General features: G+C 36.7%; 1 protein-coding gene across 1 annotated transcript in view; it reads left to right on the top strand.

Annotated features, from left to right (window-relative positions):
• The window catches only part of APC (adenomatous polyposis coli), a 123,963-nt gene that overhangs the window by 59,097 nt on the left and 42,290 nt on the right, over positions 1 to 22,576 (top strand). The window contains exons 7-8 of the mRNA XM_011966093.1: positions 8,285 to 8,368; positions 18,044 to 18,148. Of these exons, the coding sequence (XP_011821483.1) occupies positions 8,285 to 8,368; positions 18,044 to 18,148 (189 nt within the window). The remainder of the gene's footprint in view (positions 1 to 8,284; positions 8,369 to 18,043; positions 18,149 to 22,576) is intronic.

The raw sequence follows: 22,576 nt of genomic DNA on the forward strand, positions 1-22,576 counted from the left end.
GCTGGAGTGCAGTGGTGTGATTTCACCTTACTGCAACCTCCACCTCCTGGCTTCAAGCGATTCTGGTGTCTCAGCCTCCTGAGTAGCTGGGACTATAGTTGTGGTGCCACCATGCCCAGCTAGTTTTTGTATTTTTAGTATAAACAGGATTTCACCATATGGGTCAGGCTGGTCTTGAACTCTTGGCCTCAAGAGTTCTTGCCTGCCTTGACCTCCCAAAGTGCTGGGATTACAGGCTGGGATTACATTGTCTACCCTGTTGTTTTAAGAATAAATTGATACATTTTTGGAGGACAGTTTGGCATTATTTGCCAAAATTAAAATGCCTATGCTCTATGACCCTGTGTTTCTATAGGACTTCTAGAAATATGTTGTGTACAGAAATATTTACTTTAGGGCAGAATATAAATACATATTTTAAATTATTAAATGATTAAAGTATGCAAGCTATTATAAAGTAAGATACTGAGAATAGTGGGAATATGGTAGCCAAAGCATTTCTTTCCCTCCTAACTCCCTGCTTGCGTGATTCAACAAGTGAAACAAGAACGGCCCTGGAAGAGGAGATCTCAGAAGGGTCTGAAGCTATGAGAAAAAATATGGGGTCTCATTTGCAAGGGGAAGGAGTAAATAAGAATTCCAAATAATAGAATGAAAGTTTTTAAACATATAAGTATTACCAAAAACCAGAAGCAAACCTTATATTAAGAAAATAGTGGCAGGGTGAAATAGCTCAGGCCTGTAATCCCAGTACTCTGGGAGGCCAAGGCAAGGGATCGCAAGTTAGCAGTTGTGTTGGCACACAACCGTAATCCCAGCTGCCTTAAGGAATGCTGAGGTGGTAGGATTGCTTGAGCTTAGGAATTAGAGGTTGCAGTAAGCTATGATCACACCACTGCACTCCAACCTGGGTGACAGAGCAAGACCCTGTCTTGAAAAATAAAACAGAGAAATAATGAGATAATCATCGTTGCTATCATTAATATGTTTGAGGAGCTTGCTGTCATTACTATTATTTAACTTTGTTTGACAGGCTTGACTGATGCAAGTAGAAAAAACAAAATAAGTGTTACGAATCCTACACTATTTTTGAACTAGAAAGGAAGAGATTAAATAATTATTTGTAAGTGATGTGGTGGTTTGCCTAGAAAAGCTATATAAAATGAACTAAAAAGTATTTAAACTAGTAAGAGAATTTAGTAAGGTATCTGGAGTTAAGATACATACAAAAATCAGCAATAACTACCAGTTAAAAGTGGAAATGGGGTTAGGAGGACCTGTTCATAATAACAGGAAACTTTAAAGTAACTAGAAAAAGCCTGCATAAAGAAAAACATAAAATTGTTGAAGGACACTAAATTTTTTGGAACCTAGAAAAATGAGTCTAAAGTTTATAGTGCAAGAATTTCCAAAAACGTTTATGAAAGAATGCGTAATTGAAGATTTACCTTAGCATTTGTTAAAATTTACTGTGAAGATGTTGGAATAATCACAGTATGGTAATAGCACAGGAATAAATTTACGCAAATAATAGAGACTAGAAAGAGGTACAAGAATATTTAGAACCTTTATATGACAGAAGTTACATTATAAATTTTGGAGAAAATGGTAAATTACTCAATAAATTATATAGGTACAACTAATGACCTACTCAAAAGATGAGAAATTAAACCTTTATATCTTAAGAAAAGTTACAGGTTGATTAACTATTCAAATGTGAAAAATAAATCTAAAATTAATAGAATAAAATACAGACAAGAGATCTTAAATATCAATGGAAACTCAAAAGCAATAAAGAGGAAAGTTAGGATTTATCTTGTAACATTTTAAATCATTCATTGCATGAAAGATAAGAGAAAAATATTTATAACACATAAAGGGGAGAATGTTAATATCCCTAAAATATAAGAATGCCTACAAATTGGTAAGAAAAAGACAACCCTGTGTTTTTGTTTTGTTCAGAAAGGGGGTCTTGCTAGTTGCCCAGGCTGGAGTGCAGTGACCATTCACAGGAGCAATCATAATACACTACAGCCTCAAACAGCTCTAGCAACCCTCCTTCCTCAGCTTCCCACATAGTTGGGACTTTAGGTATGTACATTGCACCTGCCTAACCCATGTTTTTTAATGGACAGAGGATGTAATAGGGTAATTAATTTAAAAGATGGCATATGACCACTAAAACACATACAAATGACTAGTAAATAATTTAGGAAAACTCAAAATCCATTTTTGCCTACCTATGTGAGATTGTTAGTCTCCAGGTACCTCTTAACTGCATGGTTATTTATTTACTCTTACTTGTTCATTGCGTATTTGGTCACCTAGTATGGTGGTACTTACTCTTCCACAGGCATGTAAGCAAAGGTTGGAAAAGTGCACATCAGTTTGTTAATAGAACTTACTACTGGGATGTGGGAATTGGTGGGGTGAAGGTGTAGTAAGTACACCTCTATGTTGTCATAATTGATGATACTGTTTAATATAGTGTATCTCCTCCCTAGTTGAGGGACACATAAGTTGATCTAATTTTTCAGTTAAAAACAGCTCTGGTAAACATACTTTTTCTTGTCTTGTAAACAAACATGGAAGAGTTTCTCTAGGTGAGGAGTCAGCAATCTTTTTCTTAGAAGGCCACATAGTAAATATTTAGGTTTTGTGGACCATATGGTCTCTTTTGCAACTACTCAACCCTGCCTTTTTTTTTTTTTTTTGAGACAGTCTCACTCTGTCGCCTAGGCTGGAGTACAGTTGTGCAATTTTGTCTCACTGCAACCTCCGCCTCTAAGGTTCAAACGGTTCTTGTGCCTCAGGCTCCCAGTAGCTGGAATTTCAGGTGTGCGCCCCCATGCCTGGCTAATTTTTGTATTTTTAGTAGAGACGGGGTTTCACCATGTTGCCCAGTCTGGCCTCAAACTCCTGACCTCAGGTGATCCACCTGCCTCAGCCTCCCAAAATGTTGAGATTACAGGCATGAGCCACCACTCCCAGCCTCAACCCTGCCTTTTAACAAGAAAGCAGCCATAGATAATTTATGAACAAATGGGCATGGCTGTGTGCCAGTAAAAATTTACAAAAACAGATGGCTAGCAGGCCCTGGTTTGCTAACCATTGCCCTAGGATATATATCTAAAAGCATAATTGCTGGTCATAAGGTGTGAGTGTTTTGAATTAGTGTTTACCAAATTGCTCTTAAAGTGATCTTTTTAGTTTACATTTCTACTAGTAGTATGTGAGAATTCTTGTTTCTGTATGTCTTCTCCATCACTTGTGAGTCAGAATTTATAATTAACAATCAGTGGGCAATGAAACATTTTGTCATCTTAACCTTCGTATTTTCCTGAGCTACTGAAGTTGAATCTCGAATATATTTATTAGATTTTGGGGTTTTCTTTCTAAGTTACTTCTTCGTATCCCTTGATCATTCCCTATTGTTAAATGTCTTGTTTTCATGTGTTTGAGAGATGTTTTAATATCCCCTTGATACCAATCCTTTGTAGATAATATATATCTCAATTCCTCCCCACCAATTGTTATCTGTATTGGCCTCATGATAACAAAAATAAGCTTTTATAATAAAGCTCAATTAATTATATTGCCAGATTTGTGCTTTCTGTGACCTATTTATACATCTTTTCCTATACTGAAGTCATAAAGGTAATCTTGTATTTGCTCCTTAATTCATCTTAAGTTTGCTATTATGTATGTTGTGGAGGCAGGAGTCTAACTTATATGTATATTATATATGTGTGTATGTGTATTATATATTAATACATATTTATTTACATACACTTGATTTATACATGTGTGTATCTATAGTTATGTATAGTCATACACACACATGTATACATATATTTATGTTGTTAACTGAATTTCTCATTATCATGTATTGGATACCGCACTAGTTCCTCATCGATGAGTGATGTCATCTCTCATCATATATCAAGTTTATATATGCTGGATATTTCTGGACTCTCTTCTGTTAGTCCACTTTAGCTTCTCCGTGCCTGCACTGATACCACATTTTTTATTTGCTGCAGTTTTATAAATCTTGATACCCAGTTGGGTGAATCCTTCTTTGTTTTTAAAAATGTAGTATTCTGCCTTATTACTCTGCCATTTTAACTTTTATGTCAGCTTCTAATTCAAATAAAAGCTTCATGGGCTTTTGATTAGAATTACATTAAATTTATAGATTAAGGAGAAATCAGACCTTCATACTATTTAGTCTTGGTTGAAAGGATGGACTCTGGAACCAAACCTTCTATATTCAAATCCCAAACCTGTCACTTAGCAAGACTGTGATCCTAGGTAAATTCTCTGTCTCAGTTTTCTTGTCAGTACAATACACATATTGATAAACTGTAAAATGTGAGGATTAAATGAGTTGATATATGTAAAAGCACTGAGAACCTGGCACATAGTAAACAAATTATTAGGTATTGTTATTAATTTTATATCTCTTTATTCATTTAGGCTTTATTTTGTATCCTTCAATAACGTTTTATCAAATTCTCCACAGGGGTCTTACATATCATTTAAAAAAATTATTCGTAGATATGTTACAGTTTTTGTTGGTATTGTAAGTGGGAATTTCTTTAATTATATTACTAAATTACATTTAAGTAAAAAGTATCCAGTAGTCTTCCTGAAATATTTTATTATATCATCGCCGGTTTAAGGTTCTATACATTGCCATATTGTTCGCAAATGATGACATTGTTTATCCTTTCCAGTCCTTACAGTGTTTTTACTTTTGTTGTATTAAGAACTCTAATATATCTTTGAATGGAAACAATGATAGTGGTCTTCTTTTTCTTGTCTTGACTTTAAAGGGAATTCTTTTAAAATTTCCACAGTTAAGTGTGTTGTTTACTCAGGGTTTTTGATACGTGCCCTTTATCAAGTTAAGGGATTTGCCTTCTATTCTAATTTGTGGAGAGTCATCCTGAATCTGTGTTACTATTGAAGTTTTTAAAGAACCGCTTTTTTCTAAAGTCATATCAAGTCCATACTCCTGAACAGTTTGTTGTTAAACATAATTTCATAAATATTCTTGTCATATAGAAAAAGGAAAGAAATACTTAGTGGTTAAGCATCCCTAATCCAAAAATCCAAATCGTGAAGTGCTGCAGTGAGCATTTCCTTTGAGCGCCATGTGGGTGCTCCAAAAGTTTCCTATTTTGGAGCATTTTGGGTTTTGGATTTTTGTATTAGGGATAGGGATTAGGAATACTCAAGGTGTAGTGGCTTCTTCTATTTTCATATTAGAAACAGAAGCACAAGGAATGTCATGTCAGAAACCATCCACCTCACTGGACATCAAGACATAGACATGACCTCAGTATTTAGTGAGATACTGGCAATATGGAAATGTAGTGTAAAATGGAGAGGAGTAGGAGATATAATTTCCTGTTTTCATTCTCTAAATATTAAAATTTTTTATTTAGGACTGTATTGATGGAAGGGAGCTAATTATATAGAAACTGATTATATAGAAAGAGAGGAGACAATCCAATTTAGAAATTCAGTAATTGTATGTAGCTTGGCTCTTTCTCTGAAGCTAGGAAGTATTTGCCACCTGGTTATAGAAATGATCATTCATCTTTGCAATATCTTTAGAAAACTACCAAAAGTACAGGTATTTCTTCTTCAGACGGTTTTCATACTATGAATTGGACATGGGAAGATTTGTTAATTAAAGAATATTCTTTTTTTTTTTTTTTTTCTATTTTTTTGAGTCTGGCTCTGTCTCCCAAACTGGAGGGCAGTGGCGCAATATCAGCTCACTGCAACCTCCGCCTCCCAGGCTCAAGCCATCCTCCCTCCTCAGCTTCCCAAGTCGCTGGGACTACAGGCGCATGCCCTCATGGCTGGCGAATTTTTGTATTTTTTGTAGAGACAAGGTTTCACCATATTCCCTAGGCTGGTCTCAAACTCCTGAGCTTAAGCAATCTGCCCACCTTGGCCTCCCAGTGTGCCGGGATTACAGGCCAGAGCCATGGTGCCTGGCTTGAGAATATTTTTTACCTTAAGTTTACTACTTTCAGAATCATGATAGAGAATCGGCATAGTTATATTGTTAAAAAGAAAGAAAAGAGGGAGAAAATTAAGATAGATTAATTTGGGACAGTGAGCACAGCTTCTTGTTTTATTTTTTATTTTTGGGGGTTTGTTTTTGTTTTGAGACAGAGTCTCACTCTCGCCCAGGCTGGAGTGCAGTGGCACGATCTTGGCTCACTGCAGCCTCCGCCTGCTGGGTTCAAGCGATTCTCCTGCCTCAGCCTCCTGAGTAGCTGGGATTACAGGCACGCACCACCATACCCGGCTAATTTTTTTTTTTTTTAAGTAGAGACGGGATTTCACTGTGTTGGCCAAGGTGGTCTCGATCTTCTGACCAGTGATTCATCCGCCTCGGCCTCCTGAAGTGCTGGGATTGCAGGCGTGAGCCACCGCGCCCGGCCAGTGAGCACAACTTAAAATTTGAGTTTTTCTGTTCTTTGTTTTTCATAAGGCTGGATAATAGTAATAAACATTTTTACTATGGTAGTAAGAAAAGCATGAAGGCATTATATTTAAGTAAAACTAGATGTGATCAAAGAGTAAGTTTCATATGAACATTTTATAACTATATATTTAAAGCTAATTGCTATAGTACTTTTAATATTTATCTGTTGGGGGTGATGTTTGTTCCGAAATCTTTTATTGATGGAGAACATAACTGAAAAATGTTTGGAAACTATTCCATCTAGCTTCTGACACACACCCCTCCTTATTGAAACAGTTTACTTTTATAATATAATTTTTGATTTCTCAATATTAGGATGTCAATAACTGTAGAATTATTACAGAAAATGGTACATTGTCATTACTTGTTTTTAAAACCTATGTGTTTGATTTGTCATAAACTAGCTTTATGAGAGATTTGCAAAGTCTTTATTCATAAGTGACTTGTTTTTTCCACTTTCACTAGTATTCATAAAAGTTAAAATGAAGTTTAGCTTTATAAAAAAACACACAACATATTCCCCACATTGTTTCCATTCCATGTGGTTCAGTCTGTAGTTACTGCTTTGTGGCCACTTGATGGTTTCCATATAGTGGAAAAGCAAAAGCTCTGTCCTCTTTTTGATCCTAGTGTTGGAGATAAAAATAATGTTTAGCCACAGTTAGGTACTTGGAAAGGCTGAAAAATACTACTAACTTATGACAGAAGTAACTTTGGGGAAGAGTTGGGCCTACTGTTTAAACCACGGGTCCCCAACCCCCAGGCCACGAGCAAGCATTACCACCTGAGCCCTGCCTCCTGTCACCATCAGTGGCTGCATTAGGAGCATGAACTCGCTTGTGAACGGCACGTGTGAGGAATCTAGGTTGCGGGCTCCTCATGAGAATCTATGTAATGCCTGAGAACCTGAGGTGGAGCAATTTTATCCTGAGACCTCCCCCGCCCCAGTCAGTAGAAAAATTTCTTCCATGAAACCAGTCCCTGGTGCCAAAAAGGTTGGGTATCCTGATGTTTATTAAAACAAATCAGATGTTGTTTCCCTTTACTGGTATACTATGTTTATATAAATTTATTATATTGTATTAATGTCTGGATTAATATAAAAGATTAAATGCAGGTGTAATTTTTTCTTTGCTGAAATATTTTTGAAGAAAAAATTTTCACAATGTGTATTGCGTCAATTTTCATAATTCATGCAACATACGATTTGATATATGACTTGTATTTCCACAGTTTTACTAAGCAGATCTAGAGATCTGTTGAATAAAGTCAGATATATTTTTAAAAATTGAACTGACCCTAGGGCCAGGCACAGTGGCTCACGCCTGTAAGCACTTTGGGAGGCTGAGGCAGGCGGATCACAAGGCCAGGAGTTCGAGACCAGCCTGGCCAATATGGTGAAACCCCATGTCTACTAAAAATACAAAAATTAACTGGGCATGGTGGCGTGTGCCTGTAGTCCCAGCTATGTGGGAGGCTGAGGCAGAAGAATCGCTGAACCCAGAAAGCAGAGGTTGCAGTGAACTGAGATCGTGCCACTGCACTCCAGCCTGGGCAACAGAGTGAGACTCTGTCTCGAGAAAAAAAGGAAAAAGAAAAGAAAAATTGAACTGAACCCAATTTGTTATTAAAGGGTGAATATATTTATATGTCTGGCTTTTTAAATAAGAATGGTTTGGCATAACCCTAAGCTGTTAAATGGTAGCCATAGTATGATTATTTATATTAACATTATTAATAAAAACATAACTAATTAGGTTTCTTGTTTTATTTTAGCGAAGAATAGCCAGAATTCAGCAAATCGAAAAGGACATACTTCGTATACGACAGCTTTTACAGTCCCAAGCAACAGAAGCAGAGGTTAGTAAATTACCTTTCTTGTTTGTGGGTATAAAAATAGGTAGTTAGTCTAAGAAAAGAAAATGTGTGGCCGGGCACGGTGGCTCAAGCTTGTAATCCCAGCACTTTGGGAGGCCGAGACGGGCGGATCACGAGGTCAGGAGATCGAGACCATCCTGGCGAACACGGTGAAACCCCGTCTCTACTAAAAAATACAAAAAACTAGCTCCCAGCTACTCGGGAGGCTGAGGCAGGAGAATGGCGTAAGCCCGGGAGGCAGAGCTTGCAGTGAGCCGAGATCGCGCCACTGCACTCCAGCCTGGGCGACACAGTGAGACTCCGTCTCAAAAAAAAAAGAAAAAAAGAAAAAAAAAAGAAAATGTGTATAATTTAATATGGCACCACTGGAATATAGATGTTCTTTCAGAGAATTTAAATACCATAACTTTTTTTCGTGAAGTTAAATTATCAAAATTTTTGACTATTTTTATTTTATCTTTTAGGCAGTTAAAATTTATAGAACTGTAAATATAGATACCTTACCTTAGCTTTCAATTTACATGTAATCAGATAGTTAATTTGGCTATTACCCAGTAAGTAAACTTTTTTATGGGTAATCCATAGTAAGACTTGATAATATACATTTACCTGTGCTTACTCCACAAACCCCATTAAAATGATAGTGAAAGGATACAATGTAAGAGGCATTAAGACCAGGGAAGGTGACCACAGTAAAATCTGCGACTCTGGAAAGCAGGTAAACAAGTGACAGCATTCTAGCATATCAGAGAGGGTTGACCCATAAGGCAGCAATAGAAATGAAAAGTCATGAAGCAACTAGACACCTCTGGATGTAAAAATAAAAAAGGGTTAAAAGCAGAAAGATACTTGAAACTCTGTTAAGAAGCAGATGGAGTTCCAGAACTTCACTACAATCCTGCGTAGCTAGGTGACTGCTCCTTTCCAATCCCAGCAAAAGATGAGAGCTTTTTCCTCTGGAGAGGTGGAGAGGATAAACAAAGGGTCTTTTTTTTTTTTCTTTTTTTTTAGTCTCGCTCTGTCGCCCAGGCTGGAGTGCAGTGGCCAGATCTCAGCTCACTGCAAGCTCCGCCTCCCGGGTTTACGTCATTCTCCTACCTCAGCCTCCCGAGTAGCTGGGACTACAGGCGCCTGCCAACTCGCCCGGCTAGTTTTTTTGCATTTTTTAGTAGAGACGGCGTTTCCCCATCTCAACAAAGGGTCTTTGGTTAGGGGTCAGCCTTGTTTAATTGAAGGTGAGGGTATCATACAAAAAACTGAGTTACATGAAAATTTACCTACTGAATGCTGAAACCCCCGCTAGCATCCAGGCTTATAATCTCCAGGCAAGTTTCTGGAAGGAACTTCTATAAGAAATGTGACTCGCCCTGGTTCTGCTGAGAGAACATTAAAAAGGGAGAAAAAAAAATGAGAAGAAACGTGACTAACCCAAGAAAAGAAACTTAAAGAGACTTACATGGAAAAATTCACCAACGAAACAACCCACCTAGATCACCCTACAGGGTAACTATAGTTGACAAAATCCATTCTTCAGATATAGAGCTTCGTTTAACTTTTTCATAGATAGCCCGCTCTTAAATATGAGTGGACACTAACTACCAGACAGTATAGATCCTTCTAGGAAGGTTCAATATCCAAATAAAAGGAGTTCTAAAAAGAAAATGGAGAAACTGGAGACAGGAAATTAGAGAAATAAATCAAGATTTCACAGAAATTTTAACAAGGTGCTTAGCTTTCCAAAAAATTGGTCTCTCCAGTATCTAACATCATGTATGAGAATAATCCTATACTAAGGCACATCATGAGGAAATTTCAGATCACTAGGGATAAAGAGAATATTCTAAAAACCTTCTAGGGAAGGAAGAGAAAACAAATTTTACATAAAGGAACAGGAATACAAATGCCTTTACATTTGTAAATAATAACACTGGAAACTGGGAAGTAGGGTAGCAATTTCTTAAAACCTTGTTTTTTTTTTTGAAGAGACATGGAACTAAGTCTCTTAAGTTGGGTTCAGTTTTGATCCTAACTACCCAGAGTTAGAGTCAACTCCACAAGTAAAAGACAAAGTCAATCACAAGACTGTCCACTTCAAGCACGAGCCACAAGTTTTGGGTGTCCCCAAGTCACCAGGACTGCTGCCAAGCTGTCTATAAATTCCACCCCTGTGTGAGTAAGCTGTGATACCATTCCATTCTGAGACTAACTACCCAGAGTTAGCACAGCCCCAACAGGTTAAGAGCCGATTCCTTCACAAGACTGCTCCCACCTCAGATGCCAACCACAAATGTTGGGTATCTCCAAACCACTCACACTTCTGCCCAGTGGGTTACAAATTCTAGGCTTCCCACAACCCCTTCACATTCACTAATTCATTAGAATGGCTCAAAACTCACTGAAAGCTCTATACTTAGGATTAACTGTTTTTTTATAAGGATACAGATCAAGAATGGCCAAATGAAGAGACACATGGGGCAAGGTCTAGGGAAGCGGGTAGGGATGAGGATGGGGGTGCAGAGATTCCATGCTTTCTCCTAGTGGAATCTAGGCATGTCACTCTTCCAGCACTTCATTGTTTTGTTTTTGTTTGAGACAGAGTCTCGCTCTATAGCCCAGGCTGGGGTGCAATGGCGTGATCTTGGCTCACTGCAACCTCCGCCTCCTGGTTCAAGCAATTCTCCTGCCTCATCCTCCCTAGTAGCTGGGATTATAGGCATCCGCCACCACGCCTGGCTAATATTTTGTATTTTTAGTAGAGATGGGGTTTCACCATATTGGCCAGGCTGGTCTCGAACTCCTGACCTTGTGATCTGCCCACCTCAGCCTCCCAAAGTGTTAGGATTACAGGCGTAAGCCAGTGTGCCCCGCCTTTTCCAGTACTTCAGTGTATTCACCAACCAGAAAGCTACACTGAGTTTTGGTATCCATAATTTTTATTGGAATTTTATTCTGTAGGCATGATTAAATAATTGGCCACAGGAGGATTAAACTCAATTTCCAGCCTCCTTCTCTCCCTGGAGATCAGTCTGGCCCAAAGTTCTAACTCTCTTATCACATGGTGACAGCCACCCATCCTCTTGCTATCTGGTGGCCTGCCCTGAGTTGCCTTATTAGCATAACACACACCCCTATCGCTTGAGAAATTCCAAGGGTATTTGAAGCTCTCTGCCAGGTACAAGTGAACAAAGACCAGATATATTTTTTATAACACCATTCTAGCCTTTAGTCAAAGTGTTAAATCTGAGAGTGGAATAAGGACACTTTTTAGATAGGCAAAGTCTCAAAAATACGTTTTTTTCATGCACCCTTTTCTGGAACCTATTAAAGCATATACTCAAGTGAAATTGAAATGTAAAGCAAGAAAAATGAATTTTTGGGACTCAAGACCCAGGTGATACAATACAAGAGAAAGAGATGAGCGAAACTGCAGAGTAAAGATGAAGGGACATCCTGAGAAAGCAACCAGTCCATATTGGAACTATTGAGAGAATTCCAGGAGAGATTAATTCCAAGAAGATGAAATCAGCAGAATACTTGCTGTTTCTGAATGTATTGAAGGGAAAGGAAATTTACACAGTAGGAGAGAAACTGAGGATACGTCATATGTACCCAGAAAACCAAATGAACAAAACAGTAAAGATAACCTTTAACTCCATGGACAACAAGAAGTTGTAAAGGAAGGTGATCATAGTATACCACCTGCCAGCTATGATTAGAATTTAATAGTCAAAGTAATGTAAGTAGTGAAAAATTTGTGTAACAATAAAGTGGAACTGAAATAAAGCATTCAGCTGAAAAATGCAGAACTAGCCATTAAAGCAGGTTATTTGGAGATCAGGGGGTGAGTATCCCCCCTTCCCCAAAAACTCAGCTGAAAGAGATTACAAAGAAAGAGTTCTTTCAAAAAACGTTTTCATCCATGTCTGGCTTTTTTAATATCTGAGGAACTTGGATTTAGTACATCTAAGTCTGAAATATGTAGAAACATGTATTTGCTAAGTAGACAGTTTAAGTAAAATGTGATAGTCATAATCCTAAAAGCAGTTTAACATGATTGTCTTAAGCCAGTATAAGTCAAATATTTGCGATTTAAAGAATGTGTTCATTTTTGCAACGGACTCTTTTTTTCTGGCCCTTTGAAAAAGGGCTTTCTCCTGTAGTTTTGGCTTTCTCCTTTTGGCTTTCTCCTGTAGTTTTTACTTGTGTTTTGTCCTTAAGCAAATTCTTTATGGTCTGTTTTTTAAATTATTTTTAAACAGGCAGTGTTTTGTTTTTAATTGAATAGCTTTAGTTACAGTTAGTTCTTTTCCCCCCATCTTTCTTGTATTCTGATTATTATTCTTTTGCTACATTTGACAGGTTTTGATACTCTAAATCAATAGTCACATTTTTTCTAGTTGATTATTTTATTTGTATTATAATATACATTAGCCCTCTATTTTATTTAATGCCGTTCACCTTGAATTTCATTGTACTACCATTTATTAATAGTAATCCTCATTTTCCATTACTGTTACAAGTTTCTTTCAGGTTGGAAACTTGTTTGTGCCTCTTGTATCTGTACAAAACTTTTTATTCATATTATTGGATTTAGGGCAGACTGTCTGCTACTATGATCCAATCTCTTATTGCTTCCTTTTGTTATGATAATAGTTATATCAGTTGCATTATTCTGATAGTTTATAAATGTAAACCAAAGGAAGGTGCCATTTCACATTTAAGAAAGAACAAAACCACTTTTTACAGTTTTGCTGTTTGTGGTTTGTTTATTGCATTCTTGTCATTCTAATGTAAGTTAGAGGGAGAATCTAGAAGATGGAGAAAATTGGGGATTGGACACTTGCAAATTAGTTCATAGAGCAGTAGATATGAGAAAGGGAAAAGCTTCTGCCAAATAATTTCTCTATCATGAAGCATATTTCTTATAGCATTTTCTTTGGACTACCTGCATTATAACTCTGGTTTAAGATCTACATACTGGACATGATTTAAGTCTAGTAATTATTACATATGATTCAAAACTCAGAAGTTACATAAAGGTATGTGAGGCAACCAGTGCTATGACTTTCTTGTGTGTTCTTCTAGACATAGTTTATTTATTGACAAGCAAATACATTGGGAGGAATGGGAGCTGTGAGGACAATGCAGTGTGGCTTAAAAGATAATAGCAAATAAAGAATACTTACTAAAGTCACAGTATTCTTACAACTCATTAATAAAGATAAATACAACTTAGCTTTTCAGTGGGCAAAATATTTAAATAGGCATTTCACCAGAGAAGGTATATGCAGGAATGGCAAATAAGTACATGAAAATATACTCAATCATTGCAGTATCTCACTTGAGCTTTGATTTGAAATGCAAATCAAAGCTCAAGTGAGATACTGCTTCACACCCATTATGATGGCTTTAATCATAAAGGCAATGATAAGCATTGATGAAGATGTGGAGAAACAGGGTCCCTCATTGCTGATGGGAATTTAAATAGTACAGCCACCATTTTAAAACAGTTGAGTGATTCCTCAAAATATTAAACATAGAGTTATGTGATTCAGCAGTCTTACTCCTAGGTATCTAGCCAAGAGAAATGAAAATATATGTGTACACAAAGACTTTGACTTGTATGTTTGTTCACTAGCAGCATTTTTTCATAACAGCTTCAAAGTAGAAACAGTGCAAATGTGTATCAACCAGTGAATGAATACACCAAATGTGTTATATCTCTTCAGTGGAATATTATTCAGCAATTAAAAGTAAGTTACTGATGCAGAATTTATAACATGAATGAACCTCCAGAGCATGCTAAGTAAAATAAGCCAGAGACGTAAGTCCATTTGTATTAAATGTCCGGTAAAGGCAAAGTTTCTAAAGAGAAAAAGTACATTAGTGGTTGTCTGACTATAAGTGGGAATGAGGATTAACTGTAAATGGACAGCAGGAATTTTATTGGAATGATGAAAATGTTCTAAACCTGGATTACAGCTGTGCTTGATAAATCTAAAAGTCATTTAATCGAACACTTAAAATGGATGGATTTTGTGATATTTAAATACCTCACCAAAAATTTTTTCCAGTTCTATTACCTAGAGTAGAAAACCTTGAAGAAGTTGTAAAGCAACTATGGAAATGAGGAAACTAGTTAGAATTAATCTTTCATAATAGTGAGCAACCACACTTCTTTTGTCTTCAGTGTATCAAAGAGTACAGGCAGGCCTGTAACCTAGGATCAGTGAAAGAATAAAGAGAAGTGATTAGGAAAGAGGAAAGAAAATGAAGATAGTAAATGTTAAATGGTAGTCTGGCTTGGAATTGCCTGAGTTGCGATTTCAGCTCTGACTCTGCCATTTACTAGATATGTGACTGAAAGCAAGTTACTTAACGTTCTCTGCACCTCCATCTCTTTATCTGTAAAATGGGGATAATGGCTGGGCACGGTGACTCATGCCTATAATCCCAGCAGTTTGGGAAACTGAGGTGGACAGATCACTTGAGGTCAGGAGTTCAAGACCAACCTGGCCAACATGGTCAAACCCTGTCTCTACTAAAAATACAAAAAATAGCCAGGCATGGTGGTGGGCACCTGTAATCCCAGCTACTCGGGAGGCTGAGGCACAAGAATTGCTTGAACCCGAGAGGTGGAGGTTGCAGTGAGCTGAGATTGTGCCACTGCACTCCAGCCTGGGCAACAGAGCAAGACTCCATCTCAAAAAATAAATAAATAAAATGGGGATAATAATACTTCATAGGGTTAGTTTGAAGATTAAATAAATCAATAAGTGCTAAGTGATTAGTACATAGTAAACATTAGTGTTTTTTTTTAATGTTACCATATGCGTCATCCATCAACATCATCAGTCACATTTCTGGTTTCTTCCACTTGTCTGGTTTTGTTTGTTTGTTTGTTTGTTTGTTTTGAGACAGGGTCTCAGTCTCGCCCAGGCTGGAATGCAGTGGCGCCGTCATAGCTCACTGTAACCTCAAACTCCTAGGCTCAAGGTCTTCCTGCCTCAGCCTCCCTAAGTGCTAGGATTACAGGCGTGAGCCACTGTGCCCAGCCTCTCTGGCCTTTATAGACTCATGTTCCTGGACATTAATTAAGGGTATTTCCTAAGACCTATTTTTCTTTTCTCTCTATATCTTCTCTTCCTAAGCAGTGTCATTTATGCTTAGGGTTTCACTGACCATCTATATGCTGATGGCTATCAAATATATTTTTCTAGCCCTGAGCTCTATGCTAAATCTCTATGTCAGCTCTACATCCTCACTGAGTCACGTCAGAGGCACTTTAAGACCGGGTGCAGTGGCTCATGCCTGTAATCCCAGCACTTTGGGAGGCTGATGGGGATGGATCAGGAGGTCAGGAGTTCGATACCAGCCTAGCCAAAACAGTGAAACCCCATCTCTACTAAAAATACAAAAATTAGCTGGGCATGGTGTCGAGCAACTGTAATCACAGCTACTTGGGAGGCTGAAGCAGGAGAATCGTTTGAACCAGGGAAGTGGAGGTTGCAGTGATCTGAGATCACGCCATTGTACTCCAGCCTAGGTGACAGGGCAAGACTCCATCTCAAAAAAAAAAAGGCACTTGGATATTACTCAACACATTCAACACATAATTAATAATCTGCTCCTCCTAAGCACTCTTTACTACCCCACCTTCCAACAAAAATCCCTCATCCTTCCTCAGTATTACCTATCTCTGTGAGTAGCACCATCATTATTGAATTGTGTGAGCTAAGGAACATAGGAGTAATACTCGACACCAGACCTCTTCCTCCACTCCCCATATCCTATCTGTCAGTGAATCCAATCAGATTTACTTCTGTGTCTCCACTTCTTTCATCTCTGTCACTGCTTTCCTAGTGCACAGCGCCACTGTCTCACAAGTTAATACAGTAGCCTCCTAACTGGTCTTTCCTATGTTTCCTCCCTACTTAGACCATTTAAAATTTGACTTGAAAAATAAATTTACATGCAACTTTTTCCATGAATATATTAGTATTAATTATATGGGGGCGATCATGCAGTGGCCTCACTATAACTTATAAGTAGAAAAGGCAAGAGTACCATCTAAGAATCACAGAAAAAGGCATTAAAATCAGATTTTTTTTTTTTTTTTTACCATATTCTTTTTGTTCTACTTTCCTCCTTATTTTTGGTGCTTTATCCACACCATGATTCTTTGACATGCTAAAACAAGCCACGCTCCCTCCTACCCTGGGTCCTCTGCATATGATCTGTTTTACCCAGAACACTCATCCTCTACTTTTCCCCTTTGCCTAGTTAACTCCTATTTATTCTTCAAGTCTTTACTCAAACAGCACTTCCCAAGAGAGCTCTTCCAAACCTCCAGACTATTTCATTTCTCTCCGTTATATATACTTACAGCACCTTGTACCCTTCTTTCATAGCATTTGTCAATTTTACCTTTATTATTTCTGTCATTATTTGACAGTGTCCCTGACTAAACTGTAAGGTCCAAGATAGCATAGAACAAAGTCTAGTTTTGCTAGCACTGTATTCCCCAGCATCTAATGCAAGTAACTAACTTAGTAGATGGTCAGTAATTTTCTTCAAATATATTGACATCTTCACTTATGTTAATGTCAAATCTTTGTGGTCTTAGATTCATTTTGTCACTAGGTTGACTTTATATATGTATATCTATTTTTGTGGATTTCATTGAATTCTATAGCATGATTTTCAGATGGTACTAATTATTCTTATATTTCTGGATTACTGAGTGCTACTTCACTTTTGCCAGCATATAACTAATACTAGTTTATTGATGGAAATGTTGCATATAAATCAATTTTTTAAGTTACAATTTTAAAATGTTCTAGGAAAGCTTGATGTTTAAAGAAATTCCATTAGGAATCACTGTTATTTAATTATCCACTGTTAGGTCAGATTTTTAATGCATAATTTTTATTTTAGGTATTGTTTTCCTAGAACAAGCATATAGGTGCTTCTATAAAAGACAGTGAGAAATTCTTTTATTTCTTTAATTTTGTGCTGGTATTTTAATACAGTGATTGCTTTGTACTAGAGATAATCTATCTTGAAATGACTGCTTTTACTGGATATAATCTGTCATTTTAATTTCCTGTTAACAGATGGTGGTTGCATTAGAAAAGGCTTTGGGTTTTATTCATATCAGACTCTAAGAGCCTATCATTTTATTTCACCTAACTTTTATTAGAAGATATACATATATATGTATATATTCTGTGTATAAATATACCTAAGTAGAAGATATTTGTAAGCTTAGGTAATAGTTTAACTCTTGTTATTTACAGCTCCATTAATTGTCAGAATCATGTAACCTTACAGAAAAGATAGTTATTTGTTCTACTTGGGTTATGTTCCTGATAGTAATGTGAGCGCAGCTGGTAGAGGATGGCATTCCAGTGAGTCTCAGGAAATCCTTTGTCTTGTGCAGCTCTAATGCTCAAGGGACACACTTCACTTTCCTCTTACCGAGATAGTCGACCGCCAATCATACTGGAGGTTATGAAGTGTAACACGCAGTTCCATGCCTTTATCAGTCTGTATAATTGACGTATTCAGAGCTTTAAAACAAAAAAGAAAAAAAGCTGTGAACTAAGAAAGCCTACACCATTTTTGCTTGTAATGATGTTAACTCCATGTTAACAGAGGTCATCTCAGAACAAGCATGAAACCGGCTCACATGATGCTGAGCGGCAGAATGAAGGTCAAGGAGTGGCAGAAATCAACATGGCAACTTCTGGTAATGGTCAGGTAAATAAATTATTTTATCGTATTTTTGAAATTATTTAAATATCAGAAAAGTATGAAGCAAGATGGTTCTCAGAATGATCTATAAATCTTACCTATTTTCTTAGTCCTGAATGCATATTTCCAGAAGCATTCAGTACCAGCGTGCTGTCATTTCTCTTTATTATGTCAACAATAATGCTGTAAAGATCTTCTAGATCTATTTCTGTGGCTGTAGTTTGTGTTTTAGTCTAAAATGATTGTGAGTAGTTTTTTTTTAATAACTCTAAGCTGCATTTTCGTTATATGTATGATTTGACCTAGTTATTTTTGCTTGCCTTGAATAGATTTGCTCTTTCACTAAGACATTCAATGTAAAGACATTTTTATGGGTTTTTTTTAAGTTATAAAGGCTTTGTTATTTCCTGTTGTATTTAAAGATTATTTAAATCTAGAAATCCAAGTCTTACTGAAAAAGATAATTGTAATGCACACAAAAAAGTAAAGAGACATGGCCTAATTGTGCTTAACTATTACCACATCATTTTCAGCAAAATTATGAAAGTAAGCTTTTTGTTTTACACACAGAACTATTATCTTGTTATGCTACTATCAGTTGTCTATTAGAGTTTTATTGAAATACAGCCCAATATGATAGAATTTTTCTTTAGGGTGTTCTGTATCCTCCATATTTTCTTCAGTGAATACGTTTATAGTGTAAATGAATGACTTTTTAAAAACAGAATTTCACTAAATTGTTCTTAAAGGTAATTTTTCTACTGTTGATACAGAAAATTTTCTTAGTCTCTCTAGGTTACTTTTGGTAGTATTGTTTTTAAGAATATGCTTCTATTAGTTCATTAAAATGTAAAGCTTAAAATGTCTTATTCTTAAGTATTTAAATTCGTTTTACTGAGTTAAAACAAACATACTTCATTCAGTGTTACTAGTTAGCGTTATACTAGAAAACAAGTGGTAAATTGGGACAAAGGCAATTACATTTAAACAGCACATTTGAGTTGTTTATCTGTCTTTTGCCTAGGGAATTAGTTGGAACATTATATATTCCTACACAAATGTAGGAGGAAGAAAAATTCAATCTTATATGACAGAAAAAAATATTTCCATAGGAATAGACCAACTCTTAGTGCTTTGGGTCATCTTCCAATTATTATGTACTTTGGAAACCTTACCTATCCAGTAAGCTGGCTATGATAAATTGGATCCATATTACACTTACTACATCAAAATAAATTCTAAGTAGATTAGATTTAATGTCAAAATGAAAACCATTAAAAATATTAAAAAATTAGAAGAAAATGTGGGTAGCATTTTTATAATCATGATGTAGGTAGGAGACCCATAGAGAAAGGATTAATAGATTTCACATTACAGCACGAGACTTAATATGCCAGGAAATCATAGTGAGACTCCAAAACAAATGACCAAGATCACATTATTTGCAAACATTTATGACATGTAAAAAGTTAAAATTCAAGATGCAAAAAACAGTATTTATATAACAACTATTTATTTAAATAGTATCTTAAAATGGTCTCACGCCATCGTAGAAGTAAAAAAAATAGTAATTTTAAAAATAAAATTAAAATGAGCAAAGGACATGAACAGGAAATAAAAGAAGAAATTAAAATGACTTGTAAACATGGAAAGATGATCAACTTTACTAATCGTCATATATAAATACAAATTAAAACTAAAATGAGATTTTGTGGGGGGGCCATTGGATTGGCAAAGATCAATAACACTCAGTGTTAGTAATGGTGAGCAAACAGGCATTCTCTTATATGACTTTTAATTGTATGACATGAAACAGCCTTTTGGGAGAGCAATTTTGTCAAATGCATCTAACATCATATATGATGTGCCTGTTGTGAAGCTCATCATTGCAACATCTAAGATTTTATGCTAATGAGATAATCAGTCAAGAGTAATCAGACATGTTTGAAGAGATTCATCATAATATTAACAATAGCAAAAAGTTAGAAATAACCTAAATGGACATTGCTCATAAATTGGTTAAATTATTAGTTAGTCAGCTGTAGGTTAGTTAAGTGGCTCTGGAGTCACCAAACGTAGGAAATCACACTCCCTCACTAACTAGCTTAGTAACAAAAAGTCTCTGAGCTTTAATGTTTCCTCTTTAGTAAAATAAAATGATGATAAAACCTCTACCTCATAGAACAGTTGGGAGAGTGAAATGCAAGATACACTTAACACAGTCCCTGGCATATAGTCAGTGCTTAGTAAAAGGTAACAGATGCTGTTGTTAACAATTGTTAATAATTATCTTTAAATTAACAAATATGTATTATATGCCAAATACTGTGTTGGACTCTAGAATTGATAACTGAAGAGTACAGACAGTCCTTGGCCTCATGGAACCTATATGGTACATCCATGCAAATATTAAAAATGATAAATTACATCTCTGTTTAAAGATCTAATTTTTAGCCTTCAGCATTGCCTTTTCTAGTATATCCTCCATATTATAGTCAGTTATTCTTCTAAAACACAAATCTGATTATATCGCTTATTTGTTTAAACCTTTCAGTGGCTACTCACTTCCCATATATTAGAATCCAGATTCTTCATGTTGCTTGCTCTTCCAAGAGTATCTCATTATATTTGCCCCCATTTCTCACCACTCCCTCAACTTCAACTTCTTCAGTTCCTTGAGTATGTCCAGGCCTTCCACAGGACATTCCTTTTGCCTAGAACTCTCTTCTGCTTCAGTTCATATTATATGTTTTACTCATCCTTCCCCACAATTTAAATGTCACTGCTTCCTGGACATTTTCCTTGTCTCCACCTACCTGGAATAAATAAATTACTCTTTGATACTCTGTATTCCTGCTCTCAAGAGTGCTCAGCACAATTTATCATTGGTTTAATTGTCTTCCTTCCTTTTTAAAGTCCTTTAAGCCACACCTGCTCCCCACTGTATGCCAGACAACTAATATATACCTGGCAGAGAGCATTTATGTTGAATATTAATAAATATTATCGACTTAGGTAATTATAACTTTTTTTCTGAGACGGAGTCTTGCTCCGTCGCCAGGCTAGAATGCAATGGTGCGATCTCAGCGCACTGCAACCTCTGCCTACCAGGTTCAAGCAATTCTCCTGCCTCAGCCTCCCGAGTAGCTGGGACTACAGGTGCCCACCACCATACCAGCTAATTTTTGTATTTTTAGTAGATACAGGGTTTCACCGTGTTGACCAGGATAGTCTCAATTTCTCCACCTCGTGATCCGCCTGCGTCGGCCTCCCAAATTGCTGGCATTGCAAGCATGAGCCCCTGCGCCTGGCCAATTACGACTTTTTTAGTTTAAAAAAAGCAAGTGTGCTGGGCGTGGTGGCTCACACCTATAATCTCAACACTTAGAGAGGCCAAGCGGGAAGGATTGCTTGAGGGTAGAAGTTCGAGTTCAGCTTGGGCAACATAGGGAGACTTCGTCTCTACAAAAAAAAAAATAAAATAAAAATTAGCCATGTGTGGTAGTCCCAGCTACTTGGGAGGCCGTGTGGGAGGATCACTTGAGCCTGGGAGGTCAAGGCTGCAGTGGGCTATGATCACGCCACTGCATTCCAGCCTGGGTAACAGGGCAAAAAATATTTTTTTATTTTTATTTTTTGTCTAAAAAATAAAAATTTAAAAGCAAGTGTATATGATCTCATTATACATATGTATGATGTGTGTATATGCATAGAGAAATGTGCGGGAGAATGTTCTTTAAAATGTTATCAATAGTTACCTCTGAGTGCTGGGATTTTTGTGGGTTTTACTTTCTTATTCTTTTGTGTATTTTTTATTTTTTGTAATGAACATGTATTATTATAATTTATAACCACTAAAAACCATTTTCATTTTGGGAAAATAGAAGAAAGCACTGTCTTGATTTCCATTGTGTGGTAGTTTAGGTTGTCTTACTTCAGAGTCCTACCATGACATACATCATGTCTTTGATGTCAGTATAGGGATGGCAGAGGAGAAGATCTATTGAAAATAGTAAATCAGGGCCCGGTATTCATTCCTCCTAAGTGATGAACTCTGATAGTGCTTTGGATTCAGAGGTAAACATAAGCATGTTTGTTTAGCAGTAGCAATCGTAGACTTGCCCACCAAATTGGTGTTTGTATGACACTAATGCTGCTAATACTATCTGGTTACTTTCAGTCACTGTTTTGTTTTTGTTTTTTTCTTTTTCTTTTTTATTATAATTTAAGTTCTAGGGTACATGTGCACAACGTGCAGGTTTGTTACATATATATACATGTGCCATGTTGGTGTGCTGCACCCATTAACTCGTCATTTCCATTAGGTATATCTCCTAATGCTATCCCTCCCCCCTCCCCCAACCCCACAACAGGCCCCAGTGTGTGATGTTCCCCTTCCTATGTCCAAGTGTTCTCATTGTTCAGTTCCCACCT

The sequence above is a fragment of the Mandrillus leucophaeus genome, unplaced genomic scaffold, assembly GCF_000951045.1.
Source record: "Mandrillus leucophaeus isolate KB7577 unplaced genomic scaffold, Mleu.le_1.0 Scaffold740, whole genome shotgun sequence".
NCBI lineage: Eukaryota > Metazoa > Chordata > Mammalia > Primates > Cercopithecidae > Mandrillus > Mandrillus leucophaeus.